The sequence below is a fragment of the Rana temporaria genome, chromosome 5 (assembly GCF_905171775.1).
Source record: "Rana temporaria chromosome 5, aRanTem1.1, whole genome shotgun sequence".
Taxonomy (NCBI): Eukaryota; Metazoa; Chordata; class Amphibia; order Anura; family Ranidae; genus Rana; species Rana temporaria.
Genome location: NC_053493.1, coordinates 287,514,713 through 287,539,050, shown reverse-complemented (window position 1 = coordinate 287,539,050; position 24,338 = coordinate 287,514,713). Strand labels below are relative to the sequence as shown.

The 24,338-nt window shown below is 42.7% G+C and overlaps 1 protein-coding gene across 2 annotated transcripts in view; it reads left to right on the top strand.

Annotated features, from left to right (window-relative positions):
* CEP192 (centrosomal protein 192) overlaps positions 1–24,338 on the top strand; it is a 190,263-nt gene that overhangs the window by 140,139 nt on the left and 25,786 nt on the right. For both annotated transcript variants that reach the window (XM_040353923.1, XM_040353922.1), the window contains exons 35-41: positions 4,101–4,213; positions 5,555–5,664; positions 11,411–11,552; positions 16,458–16,633; positions 21,113–21,236; positions 21,315–21,420; positions 23,202–23,397. In XM_040353923.1, the coding sequence (XP_040209857.1) occupies positions 4,101–4,213; positions 5,555–5,664; positions 11,411–11,552; positions 16,458–16,633; positions 21,113–21,236; positions 21,315–21,420; positions 23,202–23,397 (967 nt within the window). The remainder of the gene's footprint in view (positions 1–4,100; positions 4,214–5,554; positions 5,665–11,410; positions 11,553–16,457; positions 16,634–21,112; positions 21,237–21,314; positions 21,421–23,201; positions 23,398–24,338) is intronic.

Genomic DNA, 24,338 nt, shown 5'->3' with positions numbered 1-24,338 from the left:
ACTGCGGCCACCCGGACAATTCGGCTCCATGACACAGAGATCGCCGCTCTGCATAAGGAGGAGGAAGGGGAGGCTGGATGACACCCCCTGCAATGTGCGGCACCTTTTCTTCTTTCGGCACGCCACTAGTCATAGCCTGGTTGTCATCCTCCGAATACTACGGGGGCTCTATCAACTTCATTGTTCCAAAGGAGGACAGTGTTTATCCAATTTTTTACTTGAAGTCCTTTGTCGTAGCCTTCTTTACACCCGGGTGACTTCCTCTCCTCGATTGACGTTTGAAGATGTCCATCTTCATGTCCCCTACCCCTTTCTCGCTACCATCAGAGGTTTCTTCGGTTCGCTGTGAGGGAACAGCATTTTCAGTTTGTTGCGCTTCCTTTTTAGCCTGGATTCGGCTCCGTGGGCCTTCACCAAAGTTTTGGCCCTCTTGCACTTACGGGAGATTTTGATCGTGGGTACCTTAACGACTCCTGTGAGCTCAAGCGGCTTCAGATTTGGAGTGCAACCTCCTCATCACGGTCAGAACCCTAGAGCAGGGGCTCTCCAGCTGTTTTGCAACTACAAGTCCCATGAGACATTGCAAGACCCTGACAATCGCAGGTATGACTCCTAGAGGCAGAGGCATGATGGGATTTTTAGTTTCACCACAGCTGGAGAGCCAAGGTTCCCTACCCATGCCCTAGAGGATCCTCAGTACACCCCCAATCACATTCTCACAACCATCGGGCCTTTAGGAAAAAAACGTAAGACCCACCTCTTTTGAAGGATAAGGACAACACTGGATGGAAATAAACGCCTTGAGGCAATTTTAGTTCACATTTGTATCGCTATACAAGTTATTCACTCGCTCACTCAGTCTGCACAAATTGGTCCTGATGCCTCCCTGCATTTGGAATATCTGGGGCTCTTGCTGGACACATCTGTGGCCAAGGTTTTTCTCACTCAAGAGAAACTTCAAAAGTTGCATCTTCACATCCTTTGCCTCATTCATTTTTCTGAGCATTCCAAACCTCATGGTGGCTTCCTTTTGAAGTGGTCCTTTACAACATCGCACCAGACCTCTGCAGAGAGAGATTGGAAAAGTAGAACAGCATTCTGGGACTTCCCATTCACCTGTCTCAATTGAACAAGGCATCATTAACTTGGTGGATTTGCTTTCTTTTGTCTGGGAATTTTTCTTCCCCTCCGTTGGCATATCACAATGTATGCCAGCTTCTTTGTGTGGGGGGATGGGGGCATGATGGCACACTTATCCAGTAAAAGCTGCTGGACTCTGGAGCCTTCACATCAATATCATTTAACTTCTAGTGTTCTGTCTTTATTTACAATTGGAAGGGGTTAACCAATTTGAATGCAATCAGACAACACCACAACGGTGCTTACATTGACCACCAGGGCGGCACCAGAGCTTGGCTGCGACCTTGCAATGGTCCCGAATCCTTGATTGTGTGGAGCATCGTGTACCAGCCCCATTTGCAGTTCACATTCCAAGAGTAGGCATCTGGCTAGTGGGCTATCTGTCGTCAGCGTCTGGATCAGGGGGAATGATCCCTACACTCCAAAGTGTTCTTTCCGATTTGTCAGCTTCAGGGCACCCTAATGCTCTTTGCATCCAGGCTCAATCGGAAGGTTCTCTGTGTGCCTGGATGCTCTGTTGGCTCCTTGGCATGGGTAATCCCTGATTTATGCATTCACACATATTTTTTTAAAGCCTTCCCTGGTTGTTTCCATTGATAGGGCATCTCGTTCATTATGGTGGCTCCAGATTGGCCACACAGGGCTTGGTTAACAGATCTCATTCGGCTGGTCACAGGCATGCCTTGGTGTCGCTCGATTCTCCCGGACCTTCTCACTCGAGGTTCAGTGAGCCACCCTGCTTTATGGTCACTGGCTTTGACAGCTTGGCTGTTGAGAGCTAGATGCTGAAAAACAAGATCCTATTCCCTGCGATGCTTGGGGTTGAAGTTTACTTCTCAATTCATCATGGATCTTATTTGGAAAACCTACTTCGCACTTTTTATTTTTTTTATTTTTTTTATTGCGTGGATCACAGGTCTCTGCCTTGGCTGTTCTTTCTCAGCATTCTTTTGCCTCCATACACCACCTAGGCCCCCTCTACTGCCTTCTGATCTTAAATTTTGTCAGCCTTGCAGAGAAACGTACTTTTGAAAATATACACGTTAATGTGGCATTCTTTGTGGCCGTCTGTAATGCCTGTTGAATGTCCATGGCTCTTTCTTGTAAGCGGCCCTTTTTGGTGTTGGTGTTAGACATGGGTCCTAGGGTTGTGTTTTCTACCAAAAGTAGAGGTTTCCTTCCTTGTGTTCACATCAATCTCATGCGAAGAAAGCGGCTCTCCTTTGCCTGGATGTGCTCAGGGCTGTTAGAGTTGATCTCTCAGCCAAAGCATCTATATGTAAGTCTGATGCTCTGTTCATTCAAGAGGGTCATAGAAAAGGTTAGGCTGCCTCGATTTCCACCATTTCTAGATGGATTTGTAGAATGGTGATCCAGGTCTTTATTTTCACATGTTCAAGGCTCCATTACTGCCCATTCTTCCAGGACACTTGGCATGTTCTAGGATTTTCATCGCTTTACTTCTGTTTTTTCAGTTTTGTAAGGCAGCTTTGTCAGTTCACATGTGTACCAAGATTTACAAAGTTGACATAGCTGTTAAGCTAATGCTAGCTTTGTCCAGAAAGCTTGTGGTAGAAGTTCCACATGGGGTCTCTTGCTGATACTTCTGGTACTGCTTTGGAACATCCCATCCATGAAGAAGTTAGAGGTTGTAAAGGTAAAAAAATGTTTGCCTAAATAGCTTCATTTACCTTAGTGCAGTCCTCCTTCACTTACCTCATCCTTCCATTTTGCTTTTAAATTTCCTTTTCTTTTGAGAAATCCTCACTTCCTGTTCTTTCTGTAACTACACACAGTAATGCGACACTTTCTCCCTGGTGTGGAGAAAGCCTCTTGAAGGGGCGAGCAGGAGTGTCAGGATGCCCACTAACACACGTCTCCTTTCTCGATCTGCAAATTAGATGGCGTCCTGACCCTCCTGCTCGCCCCCTCAAGAGGCTTTCTCCACACTAGGGAGAAAGTGTCGCATTACTGTGTCGTTAGACAGAACAGGAAGTGAGGATCTCTCAGAAAAAAAAAGGACATTTAAAAGCAAAATGGAAGGATGAGGTAAGTGAAGGAGGACTGCACGAAGGTAAAGGAAGCAATTTCGTTTTTTTACGTTTACAACCCCTTTAAGCTTTGTACTTCAGTTAGTGATATTGAAAACTTGACTTTTGTACTCGTAAAATTCTTTCTCTGAGTTGATTGAAGAACACAGCATTTGCCCAGCCTTGTCTTGGCTGTCTCAGTATTATCTTCCTGGCATGGCTGGCTACTAACTTAATCCTATATTGCTGAAGGAAAGTTTGGCCGCCACATCCAGAGGACTGCCCCTTAGTGTTCTTAGGTGGCACCTAGTGTTCTGCCCCTGAAGCTGACTGTATCAAATTATCTGTGAAGAAGCGAAGCTGTGTCCTTCAATGAACTCAAAGAAAAGGTTTTTGTGGTGTGTACAAAATTAAAGTTTTGTCTGGTTAAATATGAAATATTTCTATTGATATTTACAATATGTAATATTTCCAGCCTAAAGGTGGAGGAGATATTTCCATTTTACAATATAAGCATACTTTTCAGGTCTGCTGAAAAAGGTCCATTGTTTGTTTGAGCTGGAATGAGTCCACACAACAGTGACTCATCCCCTTTACTACAGGGTTCAGTATAAGATTTTAACCAAAGGTATCTGCAAAGAAAGCTTCCCTTTTGTTGCCTCTTTTAGCTAGCCCTTATTGTTTTGGGAAAACTTTATTTATTAAAACTAAAAATTGTTGCTTAAAATGGAGGAATAAAAATCTGTAAATAACAAAAATAAAAAAGCTTTCTTGGACGTTATTAAAAATAGTGGAGAAAAAAATACAAGGCGGGGGGGGGGGGGGGGGGGTAATATGTTTTGTAGCTTTTATAAAAGGATTCAGATGAAGCTGTTCTGTTGGATTTTTCTATTATCACTTTGTGTTTTATCTTGTATTTCCTTTAAAAAGATAGTTACAATATCCTGCAATACAAGAAATCAAGAGATGCATCATCAGTTGAACAAATTATGTACAGTGTGTTTTTTCTATGGTGATGAGGTGTCACGACAGCAGTTTCGCAGGTATGTTAAGTTCCGTTAATTAAAGGAAATTTAAGATTCCCCCCCCTCCCCCTCAATCACACTTGCCTAGGTGGATGCAGCATCGATCCCCCGGTGCCTCTGCACTGAGAACCGACACCGCTAATCACTCGGTTTTCAGAGCTCCGTGAGCATCGAGTTGTAAACGTTAAAAAAAAATGTGGTTGCGTAAGTGTGGAGATGACGTGGCTCTCAGTCCTGCCTCTGCCATCGGCATTTGACCAGCTCCTGTGATAGACAGAACACTGGTCCAATGCCGGCGGCGGAAGTGGGACTGTGTGTGATGTGAGAGCTGAGTGCGAGCCGAGTGAACAGGAGATGACAGCTCAGAGAATTACAGAGAGTCGCCTGCCCCCTTCCGTGGTACACTATCAGCGTATAACACGCACCTGTGATTTGCCCCCTATTTTTTTTTTTTTTTTTTTTTTTTTTTTTTTCAAACAAAAAGGTCTTTAATGGCATACAGTGTATACATCACAAGAACAATACGGTAAAAGTAATAATCAAATAAATACAAAAGTCGCCATGCTGTGTAATAACCAGCTCGTCCGGTACACACTGGCGAGTTCTCCAAAAATGAGTAGGGTATATATATAGGCGAATAGAAGGGCGGCAATACTATAATGCTACAGTTTGTGACACTAGCAATCTGGGCCAGTCAATACTCACGTGCAAGTGTCAGGGTTCCGCAACCACTTCTCATATTTTGTTATATTTAGCCGGACACCCCCTATTGACATAAATGCATTTTTTGTATGGCATAGTCACATTGATCTCAGTCTTCCACTCCGACAGAGTTGGGGGTACTGGCCTCATCCACTTTCTGGCTATGAGTTTCCTGGCTGAAAATAATGTCTCTTGTATGAATATTTTAGTGGGTCTGTCTAGGACATCAGGAAAAATCCCTAGAAGGCACTGCTTTGGGTCAAGGGCTAAGGGGGAACCAATGCTGTCATGTAAAAAAGTCACCACCTGGGCCCAAAAGCCCTGAATCGTGCCTGAATTCACACCTGAAACGGACCCAAAGACGCACAGGACCCTCCTGCAATCTGGACCATAGCCGTCCTGGACCTGTGTGAACCCAGCCCTATTGAGAGCCAGTCACACGAATTTGATGCGGGGGAAACTCGTATCCAATTTGCATATATGTGAACCCAGCCTTAATAACCATGTGCTATCAGCTGTGTTTTATCAATGAAAATGGTGTTTACAAAAAGATGCAATAAATAATTTTTGAGTATTGTGTATGCAACTGTTACTAGGAAATTGTGAATGATAAATGAGCACAGGTTTATTTTTGTAATATATTTTAAATTCTCTCAGGGCAGTACTATACAAGCCAGAAGTGGCCCAAAAAGTCATTGCCGAGTATTCAAAGTTAAAAAATACAAGATTTGATGAAGAGTTCCCAGATGAACAGCTGGTCTGTGAAGGTAAAATAAAATTATTCTGTAATTCTTGCAAAGTAATACAGTATTTCAATGAAGTATTTTACATGTCACAATCATGCATCAGTCATTTTAGTAGGTTGGACAAGAGCCTCGATTGGATATTATTTTACACAAGGCGCCCAAAACTGTTATTTAAGGTGTGTTTTTTTTTTTATTTTTTTATTTTTTTTAAGCCCAGTCAGGTTCACGTTCAACTTTTATTTGCAAAGCTTAATTGGTCACATAGTATAGATTTTCGGTTAAATTCAGTAGAGTCTGTGACTCAAACGAGCTAGAGGTATTCTACTGAGTATATTTTAGGTGGGAAGCTCTGTGGCACTGGAGGTATTGACAGGTATTTGCAAGTCCAGAAAGGAAAAGGCGACCCATGACTGCTAATGCACCTACCTTTTTTGCAGTACAAGTTCAGGATAAGTTTGGGTTATATATAAATAAATATACTTCCATGCTGCAGCATTGGTCTGATGGTGCATCTGTCCTTTGTCGGCTCAAAGCCCGAGAACGGAGTTATCATATGATCGCTAATCATTCAGTTCTCGGCCCACTCTGAGCAGAAAGTGCTGACTCAGTCTTTTCCTCTGGGTGCAGTTTCTATACCATGTCCTTTTATTGTTCGTCGCTACATTCGTCTGACACTTCTTATTGCCTCGGAGCCCTGCAGCTTTTTATGTCACACGGTAAAAAAGAAAAAACACAAGTTAGCCTGATTTTTATTTTTTGTATAATGTGTAAGATGATGATGGTATATACATATTCGCCAGCACACCAGGGATCATTTAAAAAAACGTCCAAAAATGTAATGCATATCTATTGATCCAAAAGAGCAACGTTTCGAGGCCACGCAGGACCTCTTCGTCAGGCAAAAGATGATGATGGGTCATGTAAATGGATGCCTAACATGTTACGCTTTAAAATTGCACACACCCCTGGAATGGTGCCAAACTTTCGTACTTAAAATCTCCATAGGCGACTCTTTAAAATTGTTTGCAGGTTACCTGTTTAGAGTTACTGAGGAGGTCTTGAACTAGAATTGGCGATATCGCACTAACGTTCACGGCAATTCACCACGTGTGGTTTGAATGCAGTTTACATATGCGGGGGCGTGGTATATGTAGGTTTTGGCTTCTGCGTGCTGGTGCAGTTAAAATAAAATAAAAACATCTGATCAGTGCTCACAGCCATTGGTGCTGATTGGATACTGGTTTTCCAGAATGACGGTTTAACAGAACAGTGTTAGCCGATAGTAAACTGTACACACAAGCCGAATCTCGGTTCCTGCTGAACAGACCATTTCTGACCTATTTCTACCCAGCCTTAAAGCTTCTAAATTTACAGCGTTATTAGTGTTATCCTTTTCTGGCCACTTAAATGAATTAATGCTCAAGCAGTAGCTTTTAGGCACTTTTAGCAGCTATTAGTAGCGTCGAGCATTTTTTCTGCTCAAACTATGTTGCTCCTGGACGCATTGGCAGTGGTTTTTTTTTTCCTGCCTCTAAACGCTGCTAAAAGGATACAGTCAAGGGGGAAATAAGTATTTGATCCCCCTGCGGATTTTGTTCGTTTTGATCAATTCTTTGTCAGTGGGCAGTCTAGAATTTTAATTGTAAGTTTTTATTTTAACAGTGAGACTGAATAACAAATCTATCCAGAAAAACGCATTTCAAAAAAAGTTATAAATTGATTTGTATTGAGTGAAATAAGTATTTGATCCCCTATCAATGAGCAAGATTGCTGGCTCCTAGCTGTCTTCTATACAGGTAACAAGCTGCGATTAGGAGCAATCTCTTAAACCTCATGCACACTGGACGTTAAAATAACGATAAAAAAAAGCCAGTAGCTTTGCAGTGATTTTTTTTTTCCAACGTTTTTCCGCATTAGCGTTTTTTTTGTTGCAGAAATTTTCTTTTTTCTTTTTCAATGGATCAAACATGTTAAACGCTGGTGAGTGATGTTTTTGAGCGTTTATCTGCGTTTATTGACGTTTGTCAGCATTGGAGCGTTTTTACAGCTGAAAAACGTCTCGCAGAACCCACTAGTTTTGAGTTTTTTTACTGCTCAAAAACGCCACTGCCCAAAACTGTCCAAAACTGCTAACAGCCTATGTGAAAAAAACGTCTACTGCCAAAACAGCTGCTGTAAAAACATCCAGTGTGCATGAGTCCTTAGAGTGCTCCTAATCTCGGCTTGTTTGTATAAGACACCTGTCCACAGAAGCAATCCATCAAGATTAATCTCTCCACCATGGACAATACCAAAGAGCTGTCCAAGGATGTCAGGGACGAGATTGTAGACATACAAGACCGTCGCCAAGCTACTTGGTGAGAGGGTGACAACAGTTGGTGCGATTATTCGCAAGTGGAAGAAACACAATATAACACTCAAAAAAAGGGGGGGATAGGGTTGGGACTTTACATGAGGCATATGATAGGACTACCACAAGTCTCCATCCCTGTAAATGGATAGAAGGGGGGAAAGGTTTTGGGACTTTAAATGAGATGCGTTTTTAGCAGTATGCTATTAACCACTTGCTGACCGCCCACCGCCGTTATACGTCCACAAGGTGGCTCGGCTGGGCGAGAGCACGTAGTATGACGTCCTCTCTCCCAGCCGCCACTAGGGGCGCGCGCTCGCCCCCGACTCCCGTGCGTGTGCCCGGCGGGCGCGATCGCTCGTTACAGAGCGGGGACCGGGAGCTGTGTGTGTAAACACACAGCTCCCGGTCCTGTCAGCAGGGGAAATGCTGATCTTCGGTTCATACAATGTATGAACCGAGGATCAGTGTTTCCCCTAGTGAGGCCACTCCCCCCCCCCCCCCCCCCCCCCCACAGTAAGAACACACCCAGGCATACTTAACCCCTTCCCCGTACCCTAGTGTTAACCCCTTCACTGCCAGTGGCATTTTTATAGTAATACAATGCATTTTTATAGCACTGATCGCTATAAAAATGCCAATGGTCCCAAAAAGTGTCCGAAGTGTCCGCCATAATGTCGCAATACCGAAAAAAAAAAATCGCTGATCGCCGCCATTACTAGTAAAAAAAATATAAAAATGACATAAAAATACCCCCTATTTTGTAAACGCTATAACTTTTGCGCAAACCAATCAAACGCTTATTGCGTTTTTTTTTTTTTTTTACGAAAAATATGTAGAAGAAAACGTATCGGCCTAAACTGAGGAAAATTTTTTTTTTTTATATATATATATTTTTGGGGGATATTTATTATAGCAAAATGTAAAAAATATTCATTTTTTTCAAAATTGGCTCTCTATTTTTGTTTATAGCGCAAAAACTAAAAACCGCAGAGGTGATCAAATACCACCAAAAGAAAGCTCTATTTGTGGGAAAAAAAGGACGCCAATTTTGTTTGGGAGCCACGTCGCACGACCGCGCAATTGTCTGTTAAAGCGACGCAGTCCCGAATCGCAAAAAGTACTCTGGTCTTTGGGCAGCAATATGGTCCGGGGGTAAGTGGTTGTAAACCCACTTTTATTACTTTTGCCTACAGGTAAGCCTATAAGGCAGCTTACCTGTAGGTATAAAGAATATCTCCTAAACCTGTACGGTTTAGGACATATTCCCCTCGCAATGCGCCGCTGGTTGCAGCGGCGCATGTGCAGGGGGGATCCTTGGCTGAAGGGCCGGCCCCGCCGACCCATGCCGGAAAGGAAATCTGGAGCCGCGATACCCGGAAGACATGCTCTGCGTGGACCAGGTAAGTTCCCTACCTCGTTCCGAGGTAAGTATTTCATAATGAGCTAATATGCGGTGCATACTAGCTCATTATGGCTTTTTTCCTTGCAGGTGTGAAAAAAAAAAAATTATATGCCGGTTTACAACCGCTTTGTGTGTATGTATGTATGTGTGTGTGTGTGTGTGTGTGTGTGTGTGTATATATATATATATATATATATATATATATATGTGTGTGTGTGTGTGTGTGTGTGTGTGTGTGTGTGTGTGTGTGTGTGTGTGTGTGTGTGTGTGTGTGTGTGTATATATATATATATATATATATATATATATATATATATATATATATATATATAATACTGTTTTCATAATAGCCAGGCTCAAAGTTACCAACCAAATTAACCTGTCTAGCTGTATGCATTAAAAACAGAGGTTTAGTTGCATGTATTTGCAAATACCTGTGTGAGCTGCAGGCCCCGTCAAGGCACTCCGTGTATTGTTTACTAACTATGAATTTTAAAGTCTCCTAAATAGGAGCACAGGAGTGCTAATCAATAGAAAGGGGGCAGAGGATCACCTGACCATGCCCCTACCTATAGTTGGTCTAGCGCAGGGATATGCAATTAGCGGACCTCCAGCTGTTGCAAAACTACAAGTCCCATTATGCCTCTGACTCTGGGTGTTATGTTTGTGACTGTCAGAGTCTTGCAAGAGTGGAACCAAACATGCCTACCAAACCAAAATACCACCAAATTAAAGGCGGACCACATCAACATGGGCCAGCTAGTCAAAAAATGACAATGCATAATTAACTGTCGTTGGTAGATCTGTGGAGGCACTTTATTCCACTCCTGAAACGCATCTCCATCCCTGGATAGTGTTAACAAAAGGGGGGGGGGTAGGGTTGGGACTTTATATTAGGCATATGATAGAACTACCACAGGCCTCCATCCCTGTAAATGGATAGAAGGGGGGAGGTTTTGGGACTTTAAATGAGATGCGTTTTTAGCAGTATGCGGTTAAGTATATATATATGGAATATAAAAAATGTTTCCATAATAGCCAGACTCAAAGTTACCAACCAAAGAAGCACTAAACCAAATTAACCTGTTCAGCTGTATGCATTAAAAACAGAGGTTTCGTTGCATGTATTTAATGCCAAGGCGTCAGGACACCGTTGCTGCATTAAAAAGGGACAATGGACGAAGCCATGTACCATCAAATCTTGGGTGAGAACCTCCTTCGTCAGCCTGGGCTTTGAAAATTGGTCCTGGATGGGTATTCCAGCATGACAATGACCCAAAACGTGGCCCTGGCAACGTACTGGCTCAAAAAAGCACATTAAGGTCCTGGTGTGGCCTAGCCAGTCTCCAGACCTTAATCCCATAGAAAATGTGGAGGGAGCTGAAGGTTCGAGGAGTTGCCAAATGTCGGCCTCAGAACCTTAATGATTTAGAGGGAATTTGCAAAGAAAAGTGGGTAAAAATCCCTCCTGAGATGTGTGCAGACCTGGTGGCCAACTACAAGAAACGTTTGACCTCAGTACTTGGTGGCAAAACCCTTGTTGACAATCAGTCATGTTGCGGAGAGGTCAAATACTTATTTCATTCATTAAAATGCAAATCCATTTATAAACCCTTTTGAAATGTGTTTTTCTGTGTTTTTTTTTTTTTTTATTCCGTCTTACTGTTGAAATAAACCTATCATTGAAATTGCAGACTGATCATTTATGTGTCAGTGGGCAAACATACAAAATCAGCAGGTGATCAAATGCTTTTTTCCCTTACTGTAGGTGTGCATGACACATAGGCTGACATGGAGGGGCGTTTAGAGGCAGGGGGAAAAAAGTCAAATGCCCCTAAGAGCAGCTACAAAAAAACGTCCAGAGTGCATAAGGCCTTATGATAACTTAAAAATGTGTTCATGCTAACAATCGCTAAGCTTTTCTTTTTTTTTTCTTTTTTTTTTTTTTTAATTGCAGCATGTTTTCTTGATTTATGTCTGAACACTAAATGTTTTTGTTTTTAATTTACCAGTCTATGATTTGCCTCAAAGACCAAATGACATCCAGCTTTTCTTTGGAAATATGCGCAAAGTTGTGCTATCTGTTGTTGGAAGCACCGATATTACCATAGCCAGCACATCGGTTCAACCATCTGTAGGCACTGGCTTAGACGGGTAAGAAATGTCCTATGCCTTCAAAACAGGCTGTTTAAAGTGATAAATAAAAGATCTGTGAGGTGCGAGCTGACATTTTATGCCAATTGTATGTGTGAGTGTAAACAATTTCGAGATGCTCAAAGGATCTGTCAAGATTTGTCCTAATAGTTTACAATCGAAGGCCCCTTACACACTCGCGGCCCGATCGGGTCCGCCTGTCAGTTTTTCAGGTGGACCCAATCGGACCCTCCAGTCTCCTCTATGGAGCAGCAGGTGTCAACGGACATGTTGACATCTGCCATACTTCAGTATCTTGTATCAAAAAATTTTGTTCTAAATTAACAGGGTTGTGAGAACTTGATGCTGAACCAATTTCCCAAATATACTCCCTTCCTCTTTTCAGCGATTCAGCAGTTGCATCCCTCACTGGCTGCTGTTATCTTTCCCCAGGTGCTAGGTTTTCAGCCTTTTGAATGGTCAAAGAGGGATGAAGTCATCCCATGCATGTGCACAGGAGGCAGTCATTCTGGCATAGTGTTTCCAGGACTGCACACTGAGCTCCGCACCTCCATGTACATTCAATAGATAAGTGCGGGCAGGATAGAAAGTGTCTATTGTTGCAGAAGATGCATGCATGTCTCTTCTGCAATAGAGTTGTCTACTCAGAGCTTTTGACAAGTTGTTTAGTTCCGTTTTAAGTAAATTGTTCCATTCACAAAGCTATAACGTGTTGTGATATAGATTCATCAAAAGTGGCATTTTCCTTTCAACTCCCATTACAGAAAATAAATGATGGCAAATTTACTTTAAATAGTTGTGGACAATATAAGCCAAAATAAGCAGTCCAGGGAAATGCATTACCTAGTAGTTGTAAAAAACATTTTTATTAAGCAAAGATAAAATGACACATAATGCTCTTGCATGCTCCCAAAATGACACCAAGCTCATCGCACAGCTGTGAGAATCCACCTTCAGAACCCCTGGATGCCACTAGATGTAATTAACGCTGCTCAAGGCACCTTTCCCTGTGTCTGTGTGTTTAGGAAAGCAAGAGAAGAGCGGAGAGCCAGCCACAATAACCGCTAGTGTATGACAACCGCCGTGAATATGGAGGACCGGCAATCGTTCAGTGGAGCAGCATGCACCCAAAGGAGGCTGTGCGGGTTGCCATTGGATTGAGGTCACAGGCCACGGGTTGAGCATTGAAACACAAACTCATGAATTATAATCTAATAAATAATATAATTGTATTCAATAATGTAATGAAAAATAATGAAATTTGTCAAACAAAGAAATTCAATAAACATCCTGAGTGTGAAACATTTTGAAGCATGGCACTGGACAAAGTCCTACGTCGCAATCAGGACAATGGAACCTTGTTTCTTTTCGGACTTTCTTTCCATTGCCATCTCTCTTTGAACAGAAAACCACGCACATCCTGGTAGGTGCTGCCTTTCTTGCGGTTGGCGGTATGTAGTCCATAAAATGACGACCTGTCAGGCGTTCTGGGTTGACAACGTCAACAGCACAAATGTCAACAGCACAACGTCAACAGCACGTCGTCCGGGTCTGTTCGCAGCTACTGATGGCATCTGGTGGTTGACAAAAATCTGCTCAGCCACCTTCCAGATAAAGTCAGAATGAACAAGAGTTATGCCTCTCTTTGCTCTATAAAGGATATGAGAATTCCAAAGCCATTGTTCCAGAAGATGCCTGAAAATCTTCTTATAATATTCTTTTTGCTGTTTGTCATTGCCTGATCGGCTCTGTCGACACCTCCCATTGTGTTATAGTCGTTCACGACTTGCAGCTTCAGCACATCTTTCCTATGTTTTGTATGAACTATGGCGCTGGAGGTATTAAGCACGGTACTCATGAGACACACGTCCTTGTCTCGCCATCGCATTGCCATCATCTTACCCTTCTGAAAGGCAACCATTTCTCCGTTTTTTTTTTTTTGTTTTTTTTTGCCAAACATAGCTATCATGTCACGTCGGTTAGGCCTAACGGTACCATACGCATCAGTTTTGTTTTGGAGCAAAACCTCATACAGTTCCGGAGACGTGTAGAAATTGTCTGTTGTCACACAATATCCTTGGTTCAGCAATGGCTCCAGCAGTGTAAGGACAGATGATGTGGCCATCCCATAGCCGCTGTACCTGGGGTTGAACTTCGTGCCTTTACCGGTGTAAATGACCGAATTCCAGATGTATCCGGTGGATGACTCGCAGAGCATGTAGAATTTGATGCCAAACGCATTCTTTTGGATGCAATAAACTGTATCCAGCTTAGGCGTCCCTTGTAGGCCATCAGACTTTCATCCACACTGATGTCCCTTCCTGGCACGTAGGCCTGCTGGAAATTGGTCACAATCATTTGGCATACCTCCCAATTTTTTTTAGTTTGGGCGCAGGATGCATGGCCTCATCAAATTCTTCATTGTTAGTGAAGTGTAAATACTTCATGATGAGCGAATAAACGTATTCAGACATCGCGGTGCCAAAAAACGGAGTGGCCAGTAACCTATTTGTGGTCCAGTACCATTTCTGGAGTGGTTTCCCCACCACCCCCTGAAGAATGATGAGTCCGAGAAACTGCCAGATGTCCTCTTTAGTCACCGGTTCCCATTTTCTGGTTCTGGAAAACCTGGCATGCAGCGTAGCGGTTTGCTGCTCTTGGTAGCGATTTGGTCTCTGTGACAATTTTTAAAATTACCTCCTCAGTGAGAAATAATTGCAGGTATGCCAGAGGGTTGTCACTCTCAACATCTATCTTCATCCCAGGTGATCCAGTGAATCGGAATCTCGGGGGCGCTACCTGGTCCGTATCGCTGTCAATAGGGCACCAAGTGCGCACATCGCTTGGTGCAGGATCATCACCGTTATCACTTTCCGGATCAGTGTCAGTCAGATGACAAATCTCCCCACGCCTCACTATCGCTCTGTTCTGCGAGCACCTCCGTGTCGCTGCCGCTGTCGCTCAACTGATCCAAAAGCGCCTTTGTAGGAAAGTGGCGCTTTTTTGATGCCATTTTCAAAAGTTTTTTTTTTTATGGGCAAAAAATGACAGGCAAGGGGCACTGTGTCAGATTGTAAGGTGATACGGTGTAATCCTCTCAGATTACAATGTACCACCTCTTATGTGTTTGTGTTCACATTTGAATTTCCCTCCCAGTTCCGCTCCCATGCACCATTGCTGCTGCAGGGAACGGAACCAGGAAGTCAGCAGACCGACGGATGGAGCGGCGGTGATCTTGCCAGCGATCACGGCAATGGGAGATCATCGCTGGATCGCCAGGAGAAGGTAAGGAACGCCACTGCAGGCTCTGCACAGCTACCCCGAGCGTGACTCGGGGTTACCGATCCTAGCATAAAAAAAAAACACCCCCGAGTCACGCTCGGGAACACCGCCAAGGAGGTTAATGGACAGATTGCTGTCCATTGAGAGCCCAGTGCGCATGCGCTGGTGGCATCACCAGTACTGCTAAAAAAATGTATCTCCTAAACCCTTTCAATTTTGGAGATATATATTCAACCTACAGGTAAGCCTTATTTAATACCGCTTTAGCATTGGTCTCTGTACACAGTTCTAGTTCTATCACAGACATGTAACAAGCAGCATTTCTGACCAATGCAGATTTTTTTGCAACTATGTCAGATTTTGGACATTTAACCACTTAAGCCCCGGATCATTTTGCTGGTCAAAGACCGGGCCACTTTTTGCGATTTGGCACTGCATGACTTTAACAAACAAAATTGACATCCTTTTTTTTTCCCCCACACATAGAGCTTTCTTTTGGTATTTGATCACCTCTGCGTTTTTTTTATTTTGCGCTATAAACAAAAATAAAGCAAAAATTTTGGAAAAAAATTATATTTACTTTTTGCTATAATAAATATAAAAAATGTTTTGCCTTAGTTTAGGCCGACACGTATTCTTCTTCTACATATTTTTGGTTAAAAAAAAAACACGCAATAAGTATTAAATTGGTTTGTGCAAAAGTTATAGCGTCTACAAAATAGGGGATGGTTTTATGGCATTTTTATTAATATTTTTTTTTACTAGTAATGGCGGCGATCAGTGTTTTTTTCTTATATCGTGACTGCAACATTTTGGAGGACACTTTTGACACATTTTTGGGACCATTGTCATTTTTACACCGATCGGTGCTCTAAAAATGCACTAATTACTGTGAAAATTACACTGGCAGTGAAGGGGTTAACCACTACGTGGCGCTATAAGGGTTAAGTGTGCTCTAGTGAGTGCTTCTTACTGTAGAGGGGATGGGCTGTGTGTGACAAGACAGTAATCACCGCTTCCGATTACAGAAAGCTGTGATCACTGTCATTGTCGCTAGGCAGAGCGGGGAGATGCTTGTTTACATCAGCATCTCCCCATTCTTCCTCACCATGAGACGATCGCGGGGTATCCCTGCGGCGATCGAGTCCACGGGACCCGCGTTTGGGCTCACGGAGCTTGCGGCGGTACAGGTACGTTTTTTTGCCCAGGAGTGACATTCTGTCGACGTTTAAGTGCGTGCTGTGGTCGGAAAGTGGTTAAAGCTTTCCCATGCTCTGGAGCTGTGCCCACCCTGCACAGGTCAAAGTCTCATTTTTGTCTAGGGTTTGGAGAACAGAGCTGTACTTAATCCTCCGATCATCTCCGGACAAGACAGGTGGCTTTTTATGCTATTTTTTTTCAGGGGTTTACTACCGGTTTAAAGTTCGGGAAAGCTGTGCACAGTAACCTACATTATACTGTCTAAAGACTAGAAAATGTTGTGCTTACAAATTTTCTTGGGAAAAACGTGTTTATTCTATAGAGTTTTTTTAGAATTTGAAGAAGCTTTAGTACTACTTTTAACAGTCTGAAAGTATTGTAACCTGTGTAGTAGAAGTTCTTTGTGTTTTGTCTTTTATTTAGAACTGCTCAAAATACACAAAGAAACATTCGTAACACATCTTTGGATGATCTGCCTGTCAAAGGCCCTCAAGGACCTCATTTGTCAAATGCTGATATACCTTTAAGAAATGGCAACAGCTCTGAAAATACTTTTATGGTGCAACCAGAGTGTCTCCGGTTAAAACTTTCAACTAAAGGTTTGTCATGACTACATGATATATGCAATGACGGTTGTTGATTTGTGATGCCTTAAAACATTTAGATTTTATAGGTTAATCAATGTCATTATCCATGGTCATGGTTGGATAAAAGTATCTATTGTAAAGCATTTCATTTTTGTAATATAATCTATACTTTTTTTTTTGTATAGATGTACAGTGGGGATTGAAAGTTTGGGCACCCCAGGTAAAAATTTGTATTAATGTGCATAACGAAGCCAAGGAAAGATGGCAAAATCTCAGTCATCAAATTACAAATTACAGATTCTTATAATATGCCAAAAAAAGTTAGATTTTATTTCCATCATTTACACTTTCAAAATTACAGAAAACAAAAAAATGGCGTCTGCAGAAGTTTGGGCACCCTGCAGAGTTAATATCTTATACTGCCCCCTTTGGCAAGTATCACAGCTTGTAAACGCATTTTGTAGCCAGCCAAGAGTCTCAATTCTTGTTTGAGGTATCTTTGCCCATTCTTCCTTACAAAGTCTTCCAGTTCTTTGAGATTTTTGGGCTGTCAAGCACTGCTCTTTTAAGGTCTATCCATAGATTTTGAATTATGTTGAGGTCAGGAGATTGTGAAGGCCATGGCAAAACCTTCAGTTTACGCCTCTTGATGTAATCCCCTGTGGATTTTGAGGTGTGTTTAGGATCATTATCCATTTGTAGAAGCCATCCTCTCTTTAACTTCAGCTTTTTCACAGATGGCATCAAGTTACCATCCAAAATTTGCTGAAATTTTATTGAATCCATTTTTCCTTCTACTAGTGAAATGTTCCCTGTGCCACTGGCTGCAATACAACCCCAAAGCATGATTGATCCACCCCCATGCTTAACAGTTGGACAGAGGTTCTTTTCATTAAATTCTGTGCCCTTTCTTCTCCAAACCTACCTTTGCTCATTCTGGCCAAAAAGCTATATTTTAACCTCATCGGTCCACAGAACTTGTTTCCAAAATGCATCAGGCTTGTCTATATGTTCATTTGCAAAGTTCAAATGTTGATTTTTGTGGTGAGGACGTAGAAGAGGTTTTTCTTCTGATGACTCTTCCATGAAGACCATATTTGTACAAGTAACTCTTTATAGTGGAATAGTGTACCACAACTCCAGTGTCTGCCAGATCTTTCTGGAGGGATCGTGCAGTCAAATGTGGGTTTTGAATTGCTTTTCTCACAAACCTGCGAGCTGTTCTGCCTGATATTTTTCTTGGTCTTCCAGATCTTGCTTTAACTTCCACTGTTCCTGATGACTGCCATTTCTTAATTACATTCCGAACAGAGGATATTGACATCTGAAAACGCTTTGCCATCTTCTTATAGCATTCTCCAGCTTTGTGAGCGTCAACTATTTTCAGTTTCAGTTTTCTAGACGACTGCATAGAAGAACCCATGGTGCTGATTGTTGAGGCAAGGTCAGATGAGTCTGGGCATTTAAAACCTTTGAGATTGACATCACCTGGTCTTCCCAGACGATGATTGAGAACAATCCATGACACTGGCAGGTCTCAGCTTTGCAAAGGGGGCAGTGCATGCTATAAATTCTGCAGGGTGCCCAAACTTTTGCAGACGCCATTTTTTTGTTTTCTGTAATTTTGAAAGTGTAAATGATGGAAATAAAATCTAACTTTTTTTGGCATATTATAAGAATCTGTAATTTGATGTCTTTTGGAGATTTTTCCATCTTTCCATGGCTTCGTTATGCACATTAATACAAATTTTTACCTGGGGTGCCCAAACTTTCAATCCCCGCTGTATATCCCTAAAGTGTGCACAGACTACTTGCCAGAATTAAAACTTGCCAGTTCATGATTTCACCATGTGCACAAATGTGTAATATCCCTAAAAGCCAACTCAGGTTTTTGGATCTCTCCTTTTAATATTGCAGCACTAACTCAACTGCCGTACTACCTCAGAGTCCACTGTCCTCTTTGGACCTTGGGTGGCCGTTGATGTAATATATTTACAGAAGTTATATTTTCCTAACACCCGCCTCTGTTGAGTTGGCGGTATATGGTGCATGTTCTAATGCACTCAACAATATAGATAAAAAATGAATAAATTGTTGGGGGGGAAAGCTGTTTTTGAACATCTTGTCTACCAACAAAAATTCTTCCTCCTTGCTTTTTTTTTTTATTGGAACTTTTCATCCAAGTTCACTACAGGGCAGGCCTGTATATAAACCGTATATACAAGTATAAGCCGAGTTTTTCAGCACATTTTTTTTTTTGTGTGCTGAAAATGCCCCCCGTGGCTTATACTCGAGTCACCTTTTTGCGCTTAATCTCCCGGACTTTGTGGACCCGGTGCCGGCAATAGGTCCCCTGGACCCCAAACATGGCACACATATAGCCACACTCGTCCTCTACAAGTGTGCAAAGTTTGTTGTCCGGGGGACCTACGACTGGGTAGCACTTATTTTTCAAAGTCGGGCACCCCTTCCATAGACTTCAATGTTAAACTTTCATTTCTCCAGTAACTTTGGGGACCAGTTACCGGCCGGCTGTAGGTCCCCTGGACCCGAAACTTTGCACACATGTAGCTCCAGTTCTCCTCTATAAGTGTGCAAAGTTTTCTGTCTGGGGAACATACGGCCGGGGAGCATCAATTTTACAAAGCCGTGCACCCTTTCTATATACTCCCATGTTAAACATAAGTCTAGGCATGGGCATGCACATGGACACAGTGAGGCATGCAGATGGACACCCTAGGCTTATACTTGAGTCAATACGTTTTCCTATTTTTTTCTGGTAAAATGATGTGCCTCGGTTTATATTCGGGTCGGCTTATACTCAAGTATATACGGTATATCTCCAAGATATATTCCTTTGTCAGGTATAAATGGCTCCCATGTATGTATTTTAACTTTGTATTTACGAGTTTTCATGGAGTTCAGCTTTAAAAATTGCCATGTTAATGTAGCCCCCCCTTTTTTGTTAGTGGGGCGTTACGCTAAAGTTAGTGGGGAATGGGAGATTTCACTTGCTTTTATTCACTAATTGTTTGTGCTCGTGCCAGTTCAGAACTGCCTCTTGGGTCAGTCTGTGTCCAAGGGTGCGCTCCCACCCCTGGGCGACAGTTGGGGCTATAGGGATTCTGACGGAACCATCCTTCCCCAGCAGCCAATCGGAGGAGTTCCCCTCTTTGGGCATGCTGGCGGAGGGTATATCTGGAGCACCGGCCATTTTTTCGGGTAGTCTGTGGGGCCCGAGTTCCAGGTGCGGCATCCACCTTTAGGGTGCACGCATTCGTGGGCCCCATCCTCATGGCCGGTCGGGTCGAGGCTGTGCACCTCGCGGAGCCTTTCGTTGATATAGAAAGGGACCCCAGCGGCTTGCTGGGTTCCAGATCCTAAGCTGGAGGCTGGACGGTGGGGGATTGGCTCGGGAGAACCTAAGTGCAGAGGTTGTCTGTGAGGCCTGGACGAACCACCGGGGATCCGATCACCGCGCTACGTGACAGGTATTTTTCTTTTCTGTCAGTGGGTGATCCTGTAGAACAAAACTTCTGGGAGGATTCGCTATCCTTACACTTCAATTATACCAAGAAAATTTACTACGCCTGTGGCAGAGGCATTGTTTGCTCCCAGTGATCTGATTATTGTGAGCGACCTTTTGGCTGCTAGGTCCAAGTTAATTGCCTGTCCAAGGGGCACTTACCCACCCTGGCGAGGGTGGTGATGTTTAAATTATCTGAGCCGAGAGCAGGCTTGCTCTGTGTTTTTGATATCCAAGGCCTGACGCTACAAGTCCTTCCTACTCATCAACCTTTTTCCTATACTGTGTCATGTTGATGTTGGCCTTGTTGGCTCTGGAATAAAGCATTAAAAAAAAACCTCACGTTACCTGCTGGACACTTGTTCTTTTATCCACACTCACAAGCATCGCCATTAGACAGAAGAATTTGGTAACTTTACACGCCGATCCCGAATTAACCAGCGGCTCCTTCGGGGGTATCGCTACATTAAAAAAATAAAAATAATCAAAAGAACAATGTGTCCTGTTTAGCGTGACCCTTGAACCACAATGGATGGTTTGCTTATTCAGCATTATGAAGAAAATCATTAAAACAGTGTATATTACCTTCAGGTTTCTTTCTAAGCTCCCTTAGACAAGGTGATGTCTCTGAGTTTTTTGGCATGATCTTGGAAAGTTGAGGATCCCATATTCCTTGAGAACACGCTTCTGTACGGTGTTGCAGTGACCCCTTGTGAGAATATGAGCCTGAGTTTTCTCAAGATTTTTCTGTGAGCCTAAATCACGTCAGTGATAGCGATGTCTGCTTTAATAAGCAACAGTGTACGTGAATTAACTCATTCATGTTAAAATATTTTGCAATTTTAAAGAACCACTTGCTCATCTTGCAAAGGCAAGACATCAATATTGCTAATATCAATTATTTGGTTGTTTTGTGTGAGGTCAGAACGTTCATAATATGCTGTTTTTCTTCAATTCTACCCCAGATGGAGTGCCTGGAACAGGTCAAATCCAGATCCACAACAACTCTTCACGATTGTTAGAGTATGATTTATCTTGGCCAGCTCACTGGCTTACCATAACACCACAGCATGGAAACATTGAGCCACAGTAAGCCCTGCTGCCTTTAAAGTTTTGTTTCATATTTTATTGTCAAAATATACATTAAACATATGTCTTCTTTTACAGGAGTCGCACACTAATACTTGTAAGTCCAAATCCATCTTTATCCAAAAAGAAGACTCTGTTGCCATGGAGTGGTCAGATTTATGTGCACTGTGATAATGGACAAAAGGTATAATAACTGTTTTACCCGAATTGTATCTTAGAGGGGGCTATTACCTGTGTCATAGTATACATATTTAATTGTGCTGTTCATTATTTTGCAGCCATTTGAGGGTAACCTGGTTAAAATTGATGTGATCAATTGAATTTACTGTTTTTTTGTTTTGTTTTTTAACCTGTAAAGGGAGGGGGGTTGGGGGAATATTTAGAACTTCTCTGAGAGAGAATATTGTGCTTTGCATTCTAAACATTACCCACCCTTGGAAACACTGAAGTGTGCTGGTATAAATAAAACCAGAAAGAGCATGCGGCATCCAATCTGATTCAAGATCAGCTCAGTGTTGCCGTCTGTGCATCTCTCTGTAAACTATTTACTTCTGCTTCTCTTTCATGTGATTAATACATTATTAGAATGGAATATATGACCATTGACTGACAGCTGTTTAAATGGGCAAAATATATCTTCTTATTGTTAATTTGAACCATTATTTAAATGTAACCTACAGTTCCTTTTTTATTCTTTGCACTTTGCCTCATTTAGGTATAGTATGATGCAAGCCCAGTGACTAATATTTGGGGGGAGCCATTCAAATGCTGTAGAAATGGGCCCTGTAACTTTGATGCCCATTAATGCCATGCTCTCTAAGGCTTCATGCACACTGAAGCTGATAAACTGTAGTTTATTGGCATTTTGGCTTTTCTTTTTTTAAAGCCCAAAAACTGAACTCTGTTAGCCTTTGTGCCCATGCACACATGGGCGTTTATTAGTGTTCATGAGCTTTGGAGTTTATTGGCTTTTTTCATTTGCGTTGAAAGTTCTGTTTTTCGACGGAAAAAAACCCTAAACGCTCAAACGCCGGCGCCAGCGTTTTTTATCCATTGTAAAAAAAAAGAAAAGCTACACTGAAAAATGCTGATTAAAGCTATTGCAAAAAACGCAAAAAAAAACGTTGAAAGGCTACTTGCGTTTTTTTGTTTTTTTTTTATAGCGCTTTTTTTTTAGCTTCAGTGTGCATGGAGCCTAATTGTGCTAGAAACCTTTTGAGAGAAATGATTTGCTTAGACATCCAAAATGTCCATTGGTTCAGTTAACTAGGAGGATTTCCACCTCACTTTGGAGCGACCGTTTCTCAGTTTCTGTTGTCTCTCCGAAGCCAGTAAAAATGCAAGGAAATTTGTACCAGTGGGACACAAGGATAGCAAAAAAAAAACGGACAGGCATTCTGATTTTCTTACACTATTTAAAACTAGAAAACATATTGTAAAGCCTGAAGGTTTTTCACCTTAATGCATTCTATGCATTAAGGTGAAAAACCACCTGTGCTGCAGCTCCCCCCATACCCCTCTTTCTTACCCGAGCCTGATCTAGCTATGTGCACGAGCGCAGCAGCTCCAGCCGCTGTCTGTCTCATTGGACTGGATGATGGCAGCAGGAGTCATTGACTGCCGCTGCTGTCAAATCCAGTGACGCAGGGGTGGGGTGAAGTCCTGCTTTCTGTGTCAATGGATGCAGCAGCAGGACTCAGGAGCAAGCACGCACGGGTGCCCCCAGGGAAAGCAGCTTTCTGTGGGGACACCCGATAAAGAGGAAAGGTCTGGATCGCCGGCGGGCTGCCATGTGCAAAATGATTGCACAAAACAGACAATTATAGGCATGTTTGCTTTTATAAAAATAAGGGTTTAAAACCCCTTTAACTATTCTTAATCTTATTTTTACCTGCAAAGATATTTATTTTTCTTCCCTTCACTCTAACTTCTAACTCTGACTTCTGGCTTTTTTCAATGCTTCAGATTGTTAAAGTCCAAATTAATGATGACACTACAATGAGTGGGCCTAGAGATGGAGGTCGAAAATCCCTTCCAATGTTTTCACCTGGCATAGAGACCCCTGTTCACGTGGCAAAACCTCTACCTAAAACTTCATCTGTACTTGAAATAAAGAATCCCACCCTTGTATTTCCTAAAACAGCAGCAGGTGAAAGCTCAGGTAACTTTCAGTTATCAGACAGATGTCCACAGGGATCACTGGCACATTGTGATTTTGGCACACAGATGTATTCAATTTATATGATAAGATGTTCAAAACAGCTTGTTTAGCCATTTTTGTTTTTTGTGGGGTTTTTTTTCCTGTTTTTTTTTCAGAGAAATTACAGCTTTCATACTGTATATATTTTGCAATAAAGGGTTTCCCCTGATGCTTACAACTCTGCATTATATAGATCATTGACGGTCCCCATCTGCTTTTTATCAACGCATAAGAAGCCATGTTTACTTTTTAGTTTCCATGTTTGTATATAAGGCTGATTAACAAAAGTATTACTGTGCCTACATATTCTTTGCTGTAGGTTCCTCCTGAGTACACTAATACCTCAGATTGCAAATAATGCGGTTTACAAGCGTTTCGCAATACAAGCCATTTTCCAAAAAAAAACTGACTTGGTTTGCAAGTATTGTCTCAAGACTAGCAAAATTGAAGCCTCTGGGGGGGCGTGGCCGGGATGTGAACGAGAGCAGACGTGTGCTAGCTGAGCTCCGCTCCTACCAGTATCCTGACCCGTTTTTCAGCGCTGATTCCTCCTTCCAGCAACCGCCAGCCAGATACCCTGGGGCGAAAGAGGGCACCCGGCACTCCGAGGCCTCGTCCGCTGTCTCCGGGTAAGCTGCGTTCCTCCGTAGGGACCGGGGACCGAGTCGCAGCGGCCATCTTGCCCACGAGGCTCCCGGATCAAGAGATGTCGGCTTCTTCCCCAGCCTCCCCTAATCCGCCGCCATCCCACGCCGCATCGCATGCTGAGCTTCTGGCGGCCATCAAGGAGGGTCGAGACTCGGTAATGGTCAAAATAGACCACCTAGTTGCGGATGTCAGCCTGATCCGCCATGACATGGACAAATTTAGGGCCCGCTTCGCGGAGGCGGAGGGCCGCATCT